The sequence below is a fragment of the Saccopteryx leptura genome, chromosome 5, assembly GCF_036850995.1.
Source record: "Saccopteryx leptura isolate mSacLep1 chromosome 5, mSacLep1_pri_phased_curated, whole genome shotgun sequence".
NCBI lineage: Eukaryota > Metazoa > Chordata > Mammalia > Chiroptera > Emballonuridae > Saccopteryx > Saccopteryx leptura.
Genome location: NC_089507.1, coordinates 172,218,128 through 172,230,696, shown reverse-complemented (window position 1 = coordinate 172,230,696; position 12,569 = coordinate 172,218,128). Strand labels below are relative to the sequence as shown.

Sequence of the window (12,569 nt, the reverse complement as noted above, 5' to 3'; positions counted from 1 at the left end):
GTGTCAGAGGGGCTGTAGATGTTCAATCATCATAAACAGGGGCCTGCTTGTGTAGCAAAGAGCAAGCTGAGCCCACCCAGACGCCCCAGGGCCGGTCTGTTCTTCCGGTGGGACACAGGAGAAAAGCCCTTGGTCACTAGTTTCGGAGTAGGACATTTTTATCATCTCCCTCTGTTTCCTCCTGAGACTGCTATCATGGTCCACACCACCATTTTCCTGGGAGTCAGGTGTGTGTGGGGAGGAGGCTCAGAGCTTAGAAAAGAGTGGGCATGGTGTCCTTGGTCAGGAGACCTGGCTTCAGTATGGCTCTTTAAAAGGGGACGGCTGTCCTTAAGTTTCCTGGGAAGGGGATGGGGGTAACCAGAAACAACTTCTTCTCAAAGCCTTCTAGACCCTGAAGAATTCATTTCCCATTTCTGAATTATAGCAAGCAATTGCTACAATACACTTGACTAACAAGGAGGCTATGAAACCAATTAGGTGTCTGGGGACCGAAACGGGGGTCCTCAGTGAGTCTGGGGGTCTGTGGCTATCAGGGCAGTCATGGCTGGTATGTGACAAGGTGCCAGCACCAGCATAGAACAGCTTTATCGAGCACCTTTGTGCCAGGCACTAAGCCCAGGACTTCAGTTCCCACAACCCTCAGCGACACAGGTACCATTTCTTCCTTGTTACAAATGACAAGAGGAGAGCACACAGGCTCACAGCCTGCGAGGGGCAGGTCCCACTTCTAGGTGCACTCTTGATTCCAAAGTGATGTCACCAAGGTCCATGTAGAAAGCACCCAGCATGTGCCTGGCACACAGCTGGCACTCAGATATTACTTTCCTCTTCTCCAATTAACACCACAAGCCCCCGGGTCCCAGGGACAAGGGATGGCAAAGCTCCCTCATGCAGCCCTGGATCTTGGCCTTGGAAGAGCTGGCTTTTCAGTGGCCATTAGCATCAGTCCTGCTCAGGAATCTGGATCTCAGACAGGCATAGTACCAGCCTTCCCAAGAGCCTGGCACTACCTGGTTCTTCCCTGGAGCTAGTTTTCCATGAGGTGGGGGAAGCCCCTGTACTCCTCACTTCTGTGACTTTAGCTTTGGCCTGTTGCTGAGGCTCCTCCCGGTCCCCACGTGGCAAAAACAGCTGTGTGGCTAAGGGCCTAGTAAGATGCCCATTGCCCACCTCCAACCACTCAGCAGTGCCTCCCAGCCTGCCACCTGCCATCTACCCCATCTCCAAGCCTCTCTGGCCTGTCGGGGAAACAGACAGGAGCTGCTGGCATGAAGCTCCAGTGTTCTGGCTGGGACAAGGCAGAGAACAAGGAAGAGAATGCTGGCTTCCACCTTGACCTGGCCTGACCTCGGCCGGTCTGGGGCAGTGTGGGCAGATGATGTCAACTGAAGGCTGCCGTTTTCATTATTCTCCACAGCAAAGCTTGTACTTGGGCCAGGCCGGGCTGGCAGCCTCTTCTGCCCTCCCACCACTGACTCCCTGGGGCCTCTGTATAAAATGGTAACCATGATCCAACTGCCCACCTTACCGAGTTGATGTAAAAAGACAAATGTGCTTGATGCACATGGTGAAGAAGCATCACCTGGGACACGTCCTGTCTCCCTGGCCCCAAGCCCTGTGGCTCTCAACAGAGAGGAAGGAAGGTGACCCTATCTGACCTGTGGCAGGACAGACAGCAGGTGCACACAGAGGAGCACAGGAACCCAGACAGTGGCAGCAGTGAGCACCTGGCTTGCCATCATTGATGTGGTCACCTTGGGCCAATTCCCGCCAGGACTGGAGCTGCCCAGCTCGGAGGGGAATGCAGCCACCAGCCTCCACTGCTGTGGCTCCAGATTGTCACATAAATCAACCTAGGTTTTGGATGCTAATAAATTCACATCCAAAATTTGGTTTGGAGCCTGGGGGAGCAGAATGATTTAATTTGCTTTGTCCTTAAGCAAAAAGTAACATAACTGGAGAAAGGTAAGTACAGATGTTTTAATTGAGTTTTCAGCAAACAGTGGGGCAGGGCCCAAGTCACAGGGTCTGATCCGCCTCAGGGCCCTCCCTGCTCTGCCCGCCTTGGGTAGGGCCTCCTGGGAAGAAGCCACGATGGCAGACGGAGGAGAGTTGACTTTTCAGGTGAATGGAAAATGATGCATGGAGACAAGTTGAGACCTGAGGACGCGTGGCCACAGTGAAAAAGCAGATCAGTCAGTTACAACATGGGCTCTCACAGGCTGGGCTGCTGGGTCTAAAGGTGGGGAGCAGTGTTGCCTGTGGGCTCCCCACATTCCTGCAAATCCCACGTCTTTCCACCCTGCTCTAAGACCACTGTGGGCCCCATGAGACCCAGAGTTGCCACTCTGTCCAAGGTGTGAAGCCGGACAACGCAGGGGGAGGCAGCAGGGGTTCCCTAACGAGGGCTGAGCAAGGCACTGAAATCAAAAGAGAAAGGGGCAGGGGCCTGAGACCCCACCCCAGAGAGGCAGCTCCTGCCCCAGCTACTCTGGGCTCCGGGACAGTTGGGCCAGGCCTAGGGCTGGGGCAGCCAGGGAGGGTCAGAAAGAAACCCCAGGTCTGGAAGCAGAAGGCACGTTGAAAATGCAGTTCATCAGTCACCTGTGTTTCTGTGGAAGGCTGCCCCGAAGGCGCATGCATGACTGTGAAAAGGAGGAGACCAAGGAAGAGCTGGCGAGGTGGATGGCAAATGGACCCTCCTTCCATGGGCATGGGGGCTGGTGCCCCATCTTCATCCCATGGTGCCCAAGGGACACTGAGCACCCACAGCCTGGATGGACAGGGAGCCACGTTTCGCGTTGGGGCAGAAATGGGGAGCAGGCCTCACCTCTGACAGGGTGGGAACCATGAAGGCCGCTCATTGCTACATGTCCACAATGCTCCCAAGTCACTGCAATAGCTGTTGGGGGTGGCCCCCTTCAGTGGCCCTTACACACTGGCCCCACACTCCCGGAGGTCCTGAGAGCACCAGCAGGTCAGTCAGGAGAGAAGTGACCCCTTCATGGGGAACAAGCTCTGAGCTTTAAACCAGTGCACAAGCTACTCTGCCCTGTGGAAGGGACTACTCCTGAGTCATCATGGGCTTAGGAGCCCAGAACAGGAGCTGGCGCCCACAGCAGGGCTCTCGCAGCTCTGTTCTGAGGACCCTGGTGCACATTAGCACCTCCTGTTCTTGTCATCAGGGCAGGCCAGGCCCTCCCTTAGGAGTGGCACTTGGCGCTGCCAACCCTGGCGGGATGGCGGGCCCTGCCTGTCACTGGCAGGCACAGTGGGAAGGGGTGTCAGGGCCTGGAGTTCGTCCTGAGGAGGCCGTTTCTAGTGGAGCAGATTCCCCAGACAAGGAGGGGGAGAGGGCTGGGAGGGAGGAGGGTCACGGTACCTAGTATAAATAGTGGCAGTGCCAGCACTGCATCTCCACTGTGCAGCAAGAGGAGGCTGCCCCAGTGGGGAGGGTGGTGGGACATGTGCATAAAGCGGAGGAGCCAGTCCTGGAATCAAAGCAGCCCTGCCCGGCGTGCGGCTCAGCCGGCCGGGGGTAGCTCCAGGCCGGAGGACGAGAGAGGAGGCTGCCCGGACAGGGAGGTGAAGGGCAGGCTGTGTGGAAGGAAGCCCAGTAGGGACAGGATTCCAGCTGGTCCCTTCCGAGACCCCGGGCCTCACCAGCCCCATGGAGACCTCGGAGACAACTAGATGTGGTCTCTGCAGGTGCCCGCAGACACATCTGCCATCACAGCTTGGTCTCACTGAGGACGATGTTGGCGGTAACAAAGAAGAAGCAGGAGAAAGCCCAGAGCAGCACAAAGCCCACCCAGAAGGTGTGACGGAAAGGGGATCTGTGCTTGTTGATGGTCTCGTGGCCAAAGGCCAGCTGGGTATCTTTGCGGCAGAGGTACACCAGGAAGGCTGGGATGACGTACTGGATGCCAGTGCCCGCATAGGCCCCTGTGATGCCCACCAGGGACTCTAGGTCATGGGTGCAGAAGGCCACCAGCACCGGAGGCACCAGGGTGATGGTGGGGAACACCACGCGGTCCACTACCCAGGGGTATGTGCCCCCCTCACGGTGGAAGAGTGTTTTCCAGTTGTTACGCAGGGTCACGGCGATGATGGGGAAGTTGGTGCTGATGGTGAAGACAGGGAAGAGGCCCAGGAAGAAGCGCACGGCGGCCACGCCCACAATGTCACAGCGCGCAAAGTTGAGGGTGTACATGTCCAGGAGGCTGTTGCCACGGAAACAGAAGATGGCGGTGAAGGAGAGGAGGCCATAGAAGGCCAGGATCAGCACGTAGTCCAGGAAGATCAGGCGTGTGAGGTGGCGCTTGGAAGAGATGGGTGTGACGAGAGACGGCAGGGAATGCTGGCACATGAAGGAGTACACACATACCCCGAACAGGTTCCGGACCCCAGAGAAGTCGGCTAGGGGCGGGTGCCCCTCTCCTTGCCCACGCCCGATGCGGACCAGAGCCAGCACAATCATGATGGCGAAAGCTGGAAAGGGAGGGTGTTAGTCAGCAAGGGAGGAACCAGCCCTACCTGGGATAGTGTCCAGTCTGGGGGCGCCTGCTTAGGGACTGGAGCCCCATAAGCAAGATCGTTTAACTCATGTGACCCTGATGACCACATCCTGGGGCTCTTGGGGCAGGTCAGCAGTGACTACTGATCTTATGAATGTCCCATGGGCCCTCTTTCCATATCCTGTTCATCCCCTCCCCTTTGTCCCCAACACACACACCAGCAGATAAGGCAACGTGTCTCTGGTGGGGGTGGAGCCTGGGTGCAATAGGAGGGTGGTCCGCACTGTCTTCTGGGAGGAGTGCACTGGCCAGGTACTGCCCAGCTCTCTTGCCAGTCCCCAGGGGCTCTCTCAGGGGTTCTGCCAGCTTCCTGGCAGGGAGCAGTCCCAGGTCAGGATACATGTTTGCTCTCTCTTCCTTGTTTTAAAAAAAGTATGTCTGGGAGCTGGGGGCAGTAGAGGGGTAAGGGCCACAGGACATTTGGGAAGAGTTGTCCTCCTGGACCAAGGACATCTGAAGGGACATGGGAGTGCTGGCAGCGCTGAGCAGAGCTGGGCACAGGAAGGAACCTGTGGTCACTAGAGGAAAAAAATGGTGCTGAAGCCCAATGCTGGGGAGGTTTCTAGCACATGGCTCTATTCTCCTGAGCCTGCTGGCACAGGCAGGGAACAGAAAAGTGGCTGTGGCCTGGGCTTGCTGCAGAGGGGGAAGGGGACCTGTGACTACTGTTCAGAGCACACCGGGCTTCAGGCTGGGCTCCCCAGTAGCCTGTCACAGCAGCCCTCCCCTGGGCCTCACACTTGGAGCTCCTCACAGGCTGGTGCTTCCAAACATGACCTCCCTAAGACAGACATACTCTGAGCCTCTGGCTTCTTGAACATGCCATCCGGATTACCCAGAACTGCCACGACTAGCCACTCAGCACACATAGGGACCACTGAGGTCCATCTCCAGTTTTGAGGTTCACAGATCACTGCTGTCTCTGTTCAGACCAGACCCGAAAGCTCCTCTAGCCTGTGCCCCAATACCTCACGTAATGTCCACAATGACACCTGCCATTTCTTGGTGACGCAAGGATAAAGCAGCAGTGGGCTGGGAGAGTCTAAGGGCTCCTCCTGGGTGGAGACTGGGGGTCTCCTCACTGTCCCCTTCAGGCCACATCACACCCCAGCTCCCTTCTCCTGGGACTCACAGGAAGCCAGACTGTCTTCCCACAATGGCACTTGGAAGTGAGACTGACAGGAACATCATCTATTACTTTTAATCAGAGCCGCCTGACACTGTTGGGGATGAAGGGGAGGAGGAGGTGAGAACAGGCCTGTGAAAATTGCCAATAAAGAAGATTTGTTTCTGGCTCTCAGCCCGCCCCAGTCCCTGTCATTCCTGCCACCAAGGGCTCCATGAATCTCACCACCCCAGGGATATCACAAATCTTGCCAGCTCTGGTCAGTCAAGGGGAAAGCATGGACCCACTTCTTCTTTCGAGGTCACAGCCCAGAAACTTCCTCTGGCTTAAGCCTTAGGGGGGCTCAGGGACGTGTGACAGGACACCCTGTGGAGCCTCCCTGCTCCTCAGGGTGCCCAGGACGCCAGCAGTCTGGGCATTATTCTGGAGCTGCAGGCATGGCAGAGATCCGTGTGGAAGAGCTGCACCATGGAGCATGCTGGGCAGGATGTGAAGGGGAGGGGACCAGGGGAGAGGCTGGGTGGGGGCCCTGTGCCAGGCACCTGTCCTAGGCCAGAAAGGGTTATGAAGCAGAGCTGGGGGGTGGGGTGGCTACAGCGGGAAGACTGGGGCTGCCTGGTAATTAGCTATCCAAGAGGCTACAGCTGACAGCTCTGTTACCACAGGCAGGGCACTGGGGTCAGAGCAAAGGGGACAGCTGCTGGAAGGCAAGATTCAAATCCTGTTGTGCCTCTACCGTCTCAGGGTGTCACCTCGTGATCCAGGCCAAGGCTAGCAAAGACCCAGAATACAGCAAGTGGAGAAATCTAGGTGTCTTGCTGGCCTTGGCCTCGAGGCCCTGGGAGCGGTGAGCATGTGAGAAGGCAGCAAGGACCTGGCTGTGGGGATGGGAGCGTCTCCTGGTCATTGTTCTCTTTGCCGGGCTGCTGGCCCGGGCTTCTGGGCTCATCTTCCTCCTCAGGCCTAAATCTCCAAGAGGTTGTAAGAAACACAGGTGGAAACTGGCTTGGGAGCTCTCTGGGCGGCCCTGACTGGGGGCTCTGCTTCTTGCAAATAAACTACCGTAGTTTGTGGAGGTTTCTAAAGACATGAGACTGAGTTTTAAAGCAGGCCCTCCTCCCCACCTGCCGCCCAAAAATGTACACCTGCTTCAACGGGTCCACTATGGATAATAAGAAAATTTATCTCCGGATCTTGTGGCTATAATTGGTTTTACTAAAAATAAGGCTATTCCAGGGGCGTTAAGAAGTGGCCGCAAAAAGCCTTTGCTAACCTTGACAGTGGGCAGGGGATGTGTGAGCCATGGGGCCTTTCAGTGTCCCCAACCACTGTGAGGACATGGGGCAGTGCTGGGCTGCTGTCTGGAGCAAAGACGGTAGGGAAAATGTTCCGACCTGGTCTCAGAGTTCACAAGTTCACAAGAAACCAAGGACAGCCTAAACATGGCGCTGCAGTAGAGGGATGGGGCGGGGGGAGGAGAGCCAGGGGTGGGCAGCTCTGCCCTTAACAGGTTCTGGGACTAGAGGATGAGGACTAAGTGTCCTTGTAGCCAACCCTGCCCTGGAACCTCAATCCTCTGCCCCTGGAAGCTAGGGGAGCAGAGTTCAACAGCCATCTTCTAGATTGATCACCCATCCCTGGCAGATAGCTGCTTCCAAAACTCACTAGGTCTGACAGTAAATCAAGATGAAATAGGATGACAGGCTGTGAGTGACAGACACTGACAGAAAGTGCCACGGGGAACAGGGCTGTGTGCACACCTGGCACCAAGGGCTCGGTCACACAGCTTGTGCCCACCTGGCAGAGGCTGTGTGGGAGGCAGGTGGGCAGAGCCGTGAGGGCTCCCCAATATTGTAGTGACCAGGTCCTGCAGCTCCCCGAGGGCAGGGCTGGCCTCAGCATGTCTCTGACCCTCCCAGGCCATGCTCAGAGAACCCACGTGATGGACCAGGGTCCCAGTCCACACCCACCTGCATTCCAGGGGGTGAGCAGATGCTGAGAGTTGCCAGCAAGGAGTCTGGGGGTGGGGGGAGGTGAGGGCCTGACACATGTCACATGAGGAGTGGCTGTTGGGCCTCGAAAGATGCAGTTGCAAGGTGACATGGTGGGACAGGAGACTTTTCTTTTAATATCTGAAGTAACAGCCCATGTAAAAATAACTGCACTTGTTTTGTGGAACATACAGGCCAATCTGGGACCATTCATTCAACAAAGATGTGCTGAGTGCCCACTGTGGGCCGGCACTATTGTAGGCCTCTGGGGGTCGTGCCCTGAGTAAACAGATACAGTCCCTGTCCCTCTGGAGCCCAATCACTGGGGAACAATGGGTAGAAGTTATAGGAGACAAATTACGATGGAAGAAAGAACTTGTTAACAGCCACGTTAGCTGGGGTAGATGGTGAGATCTCTGCATTGGCAGGTGTCCAAGCCTAAGGACCAAAGACCAACTGAGGGTCACCGAGGGGAATCAGGTGTCAGATTCCAACATGGAGGCCTGCTGGCTGTCCTGCTTCCTCCCGGTGCAGGAGGAGGGGTGTGGTGCAGGCCCCAGGGACCCACAGCCGGCACACTGCTCAGTCTCCAGGAGCCCAGCCCATGCCGTGGCTTGGCCCGAAGAGGCTTGTTCTGACAGCTTCTCTGAGTTCTGCGGGCTGGCCTCACTGCATCGACTCCCCGAGCCGCAGCCAGCTCTCCACTCTCCCACACACAGCCCTGCCTGGGACAAGACAGGAATGGAAGGCAAGTCCTTATCTCAGTGCAAATCCTGAGTCCTGAGCAGATGACTCAGGGAAGACATCTCCTTGCCCTTTCTGAGGAGGTCAGGTGAAAAGCAGAATTGACGCCAGGCGTGACCCGACCTCCTGGGAGCACGGCCCTCAGGAGCTAGATGGCTCAAGTCCCTCCAGCTGAGGCACACCAGGTACTGGGTGTCAGGACAGGCCGTGGGGCTGTGGAAGGGTCAGTGGTTCACATCAATACCAGCTTCCCTGGGGGTATCAGCAACAGCAAGCATGACAGTTAATATTTTCTGTCCTTCAGGACTCAGGATGGGCTGCTCACACCTGCTCTCCTTATGTCACACAAGGCCAAGCTGTCCCCATCACTGTCACCTGCGGGGGGACCCTGGGTGAGTGCTCTCTCTCTACAGGGCTGAGTGACAAGGAAAAGGAATTTTGTTTGGATTCTTTTGGGCTCAAGTGGTCTGTACTTCCCCTGTCATCACCGGCCCCCATCTGAGCCCAGGCTGTGGGCTGGGGTAGAGGCTCATTTCATTTCCCAAGAAGATAGGACATACTTGGTCTCTGGCTGAAAGGTGTTTCCTTTGACAAAAATGAGAAGCTCCCTGTACAGATGTGCTCACCTCCAAAAACACCTTCGCCGCACGTCAGTTTCATCTGGGGCCAGCAAGACTTCCTGTGATTGCTGATCTCGCTGGTAACAGTAACTCACAAGAAAGAACCATTTGGATTTGTGCTGAAGTGAGGGAATTTCAAGCCAGTCTGACTCTGTTCCCGTGCTGGCTCAGTCACTATGGCTACTGGGGATTCCAGGTCTGCCCTCCTTCTCCTCGTCATCATCACAGAATGAGACGGGAAAGATGTTTCAATAATCAAGTTATGAGACTGAGGATCTCCTCTGTGGCTAAATTATTTATCCCAAAGGACCCAGAGCAGAGCCTTCCCCTTTCCAAGCGCGCCAGGGTGAGGAGGTCACTGATAAAAGGCAGGCATTTGAGTCTCTGAAGCAATCAAATCTTAAGCACGAAATCAAGAGTTCTGGCCTCTTCATCCTTCAACTTTTCACACTGTGGCAAGTGGCGCCTGGGAGGGAAGGGTCCACATTTGTCATCCATAAGCTGTCAGAGCCTGCTCAACCTGTAATTGCTGGGAGAGCGGAGCGAGGGCCGCCGGCTGCTGGCTGACTAATCTTCCCGGAGATTGGAAACATAAAACTTGGGCACTGTCACCTTTCCTGATGGCTGTCATCTTTTTCCTCTCATTATGAATTGTCTCCCCCCCAAGTCATTATGTTGAAGCCCTGACCCCCCAGTGTGACCACCTGGAGATGGGGCCTATCAGAAGGTAGGAAGGGGCGGGCCCTAACCTGACAGACAGGACCAGTGTTCCTACAAGAGGAGGGAGAGAGCCAGCCCACTCTTTCCCTGTGCGCACAGGTGAGAGGCCACATGAGGACATGGTGAGAGGGGGGCTGCCAACAAGCCAAAAAAGAGGCGTCACCAGGGAGCAGCCCTGACAGCACCTTGATCTTGGGCTTCCTGTTTCCAGAACTGTGAGAATATAACCTTGTGCTGTTCAAGCCGTCCGGCCCGCGGTGCTGTGATGGTAGTCTGAGCTGACGGAGACGGCTGACACAGCTGTGGGGTCAGGGAGAAAGCAGGGGGGAGAGAGTGGGGGCAGTACTGGGAAAGGGGTGCCTAGACTCCCCTGAGTTGAACATACATTTCTAAGCTCCGGGGTCGCTGTGGGCCACACCAGCTCTGCAGAGGTCCATGGTTGCCTAACTGTTGTGAGGCCGAGGTTGCCCTGGTCCGTGTGAAGCCCAACTGTGCAGTGGCGCATCTGCAACCGTTGGTGGGTGCCACCTCATCCCACCAGCTCCCTGTGCCTGACTGTCCTTTCCCCAGCCGCTGTCCAGGCAGCTGGCCACCCACTTCCTGGGTGGAGGAGTCCTCCTTCGATGGCCAGGCCAGTGCATGTCTCAGCCACGTGCAGGGCAGAGCTGCTGATAACAAAGGCCGCTCAGAGGAGTGTGACCAAAAGAGCAACGGCCTTGCTCCAGGCTGGGCAGCACTGAGGTCGGTCCTGCTGCCGGGAAAAGGCGTCATTTGCGGCACGTCGCTGACTCTCCAGTAAACTTTAATTAAGTGCCCACTCTACCCTAAGAGACTAAGATAGAAACCCCAGGATCCTCTTCTTTAAACTGAACTCTATGTTTGCAGAGAGAATTAGAAAACCAAGAATAAAATTAAGATGAAAATGAAACCCACATAAAAGTTTTCCTGGATTCACCCCACTGGCTGTGTGACCAGAGAATGCTGGATGCTTAACGACCCAGAAGGGCCCTGGATGGTGGCCCAGAGCACAGGACCGGCTGGCTGCTCAGAGAGGTCACGGGTACCTTCACTGAGGGGAGGGGGGCGTCCTCCCTGACCCTCTGAGAAGCACTAGTTGAGTGAGTGGCTGTGAAGGAACTCAGACACCACGCTGGTATGCTGAACCAACAGGACGTGAACAGATGGCCCTGACAAAGAAGACCTCTGGATGCTGGTGGTGACAGATCAGAGCAGTGCCACCAGGAGACACTGCTGAGATCAGTCACGGATCTGCAGGGGAGTCAGCCATGGGGCCACAGATAATTCTGTGGACAGGTAACACCAGAGAGCCCTTATGTTCCCTCCCAGGTGATGGCTCCTCTTGGGGACCTTCTGCCACTTGGGATACCACTGCCAAGTCCCACCTCTCCCCTCAGCTTGGTCTAGAAGACAAATCTGGGGCACTGCCGGGGGCGGGTGGGGGAGCAGGACTGAGAACCTTCCCAAGGCAGGCTCAAGTTTATCCATGAACGTCCGCTCGTCCGCTTGGAGAGGACGGCGCCTGACCCACTTTGAGTGGAGCACAGAGACAGGAACAGCGTGCACGGCAGCTGCTTTGAATACACAATTGGATGGAAGGCTGTCCTGTGGGTCCTCGAAAGCCAGACCCAGACCAAGGAGGGCTGCTGCACTCCACAGCAGCACTTACTAGAAAGGATCAGTTTTTTAATAACACCATCGGGGCATCCCAAGCTGAGCCAGCTGTTCGTGTCTCCAGCTGGGAGGCATCCGCTGGCATCTCCTGGGGAAGTTGGTAATGGGAGTGAAGTAATGATACTCCCTGCCAGAGTCCCTGGTGGGAACTGTCTACAGTCATCATCTGAGTGGCTTAGGGCATGGGCTCTGAAGCCACAGCTGCTGGGCCTGCAAGCACAAAGGAAAGGACTTTTGGCTGCGTCTTTCTGAGTGTCCCCGGTCTGCTGACTGCCGACAGTGAGAGCTAGGAACTGCAGAGGAAGCCCCCGGCATCTCTGTGTGTGGGGTCTGTTTCTCCTTTCTCTCCGGCCTGAGCCTCCTTGAAGGTAGTGGGGGTGGAGGCTGGGGAATGTGCCCAGGGACCAGTGCTGGTGTGAGGCAGAGGGCCAGCTGTATAGAGCTGACCGGCAATGCTTCAAACTCCCACTGGGACACCGAGCACCACAACTCTTTCTGGGGGTGGCTCAGGACACTGATCTCATGGTCTCCCCAAGGGAGGCTCCCTCTGAGGCCACTTCAGGAATGTGATGGCCAGCAGAGACCACGATGGCAGGGACGCATTGTGGCCTGGCACTGCTAGCAGTCCTTCCCACACAATCCCATTCTGTCTTCACATCAGTCCATGCGGAGGTCCTGCTTTGCTGCTGCCAGACAAGAAACAAGGGACCTGGCTGGGGCGGGCTTGGCCTGGGGGGGCACATTTGCAGTGAACACTGTCCCACCTGAGGAAGTAAACAAAGGGAGGGGGTGCAGTGGGAGTGGCTGGGTGTAGCACCTGGGCCAGAGCCCACATGTGTGCTTAGGAGCCTGTGGCTGACCCGAAGCAGCTCCCTGCAGCTAAGTGGCCAGATGGCATGGGGGCACATGTGAATTCAGAGGCATTTGCAACCTGGGTTTCCCAAATTGACCAGCCTGGTCTCCCCAGAACTTATTTGGGGAGCAAAAGAAATGGATCAACATTGGCACCCATCATACGTGTTCTGACATTTTCCCGGACGAGTGGCTATTTGGAAGGCCATCCGACCCTCTCAATCCCGTTCTGGCAGCGCGAGGG

At 56.2% G+C, this 12,569-nt stretch overlaps 1 protein-coding gene across 2 annotated transcripts in view; it reads right to left on the bottom strand.

Moving 5' to 3' along the window:
• Nucleotides 1-1,968: 1,968 nt before the first annotated feature.
• TMEM104 (transmembrane protein 104) overlaps nucleotides 1,969-12,569 on the bottom strand; it is a 55,992-nt gene continuing 45,391 nt past the window's right edge. For both annotated transcript variants that reach the window (XM_066386859.1, XM_066386860.1), the window contains exon 10: nucleotides 1,969-4,494. In XM_066386859.1, the coding sequence (XP_066242956.1) occupies nucleotides 3,734-4,494 (761 nt within the window). In that variant the 3' untranslated portion in view covers nucleotides 1,969-3,733. The remainder of the gene's footprint in view (nucleotides 4,495-12,569) is intronic.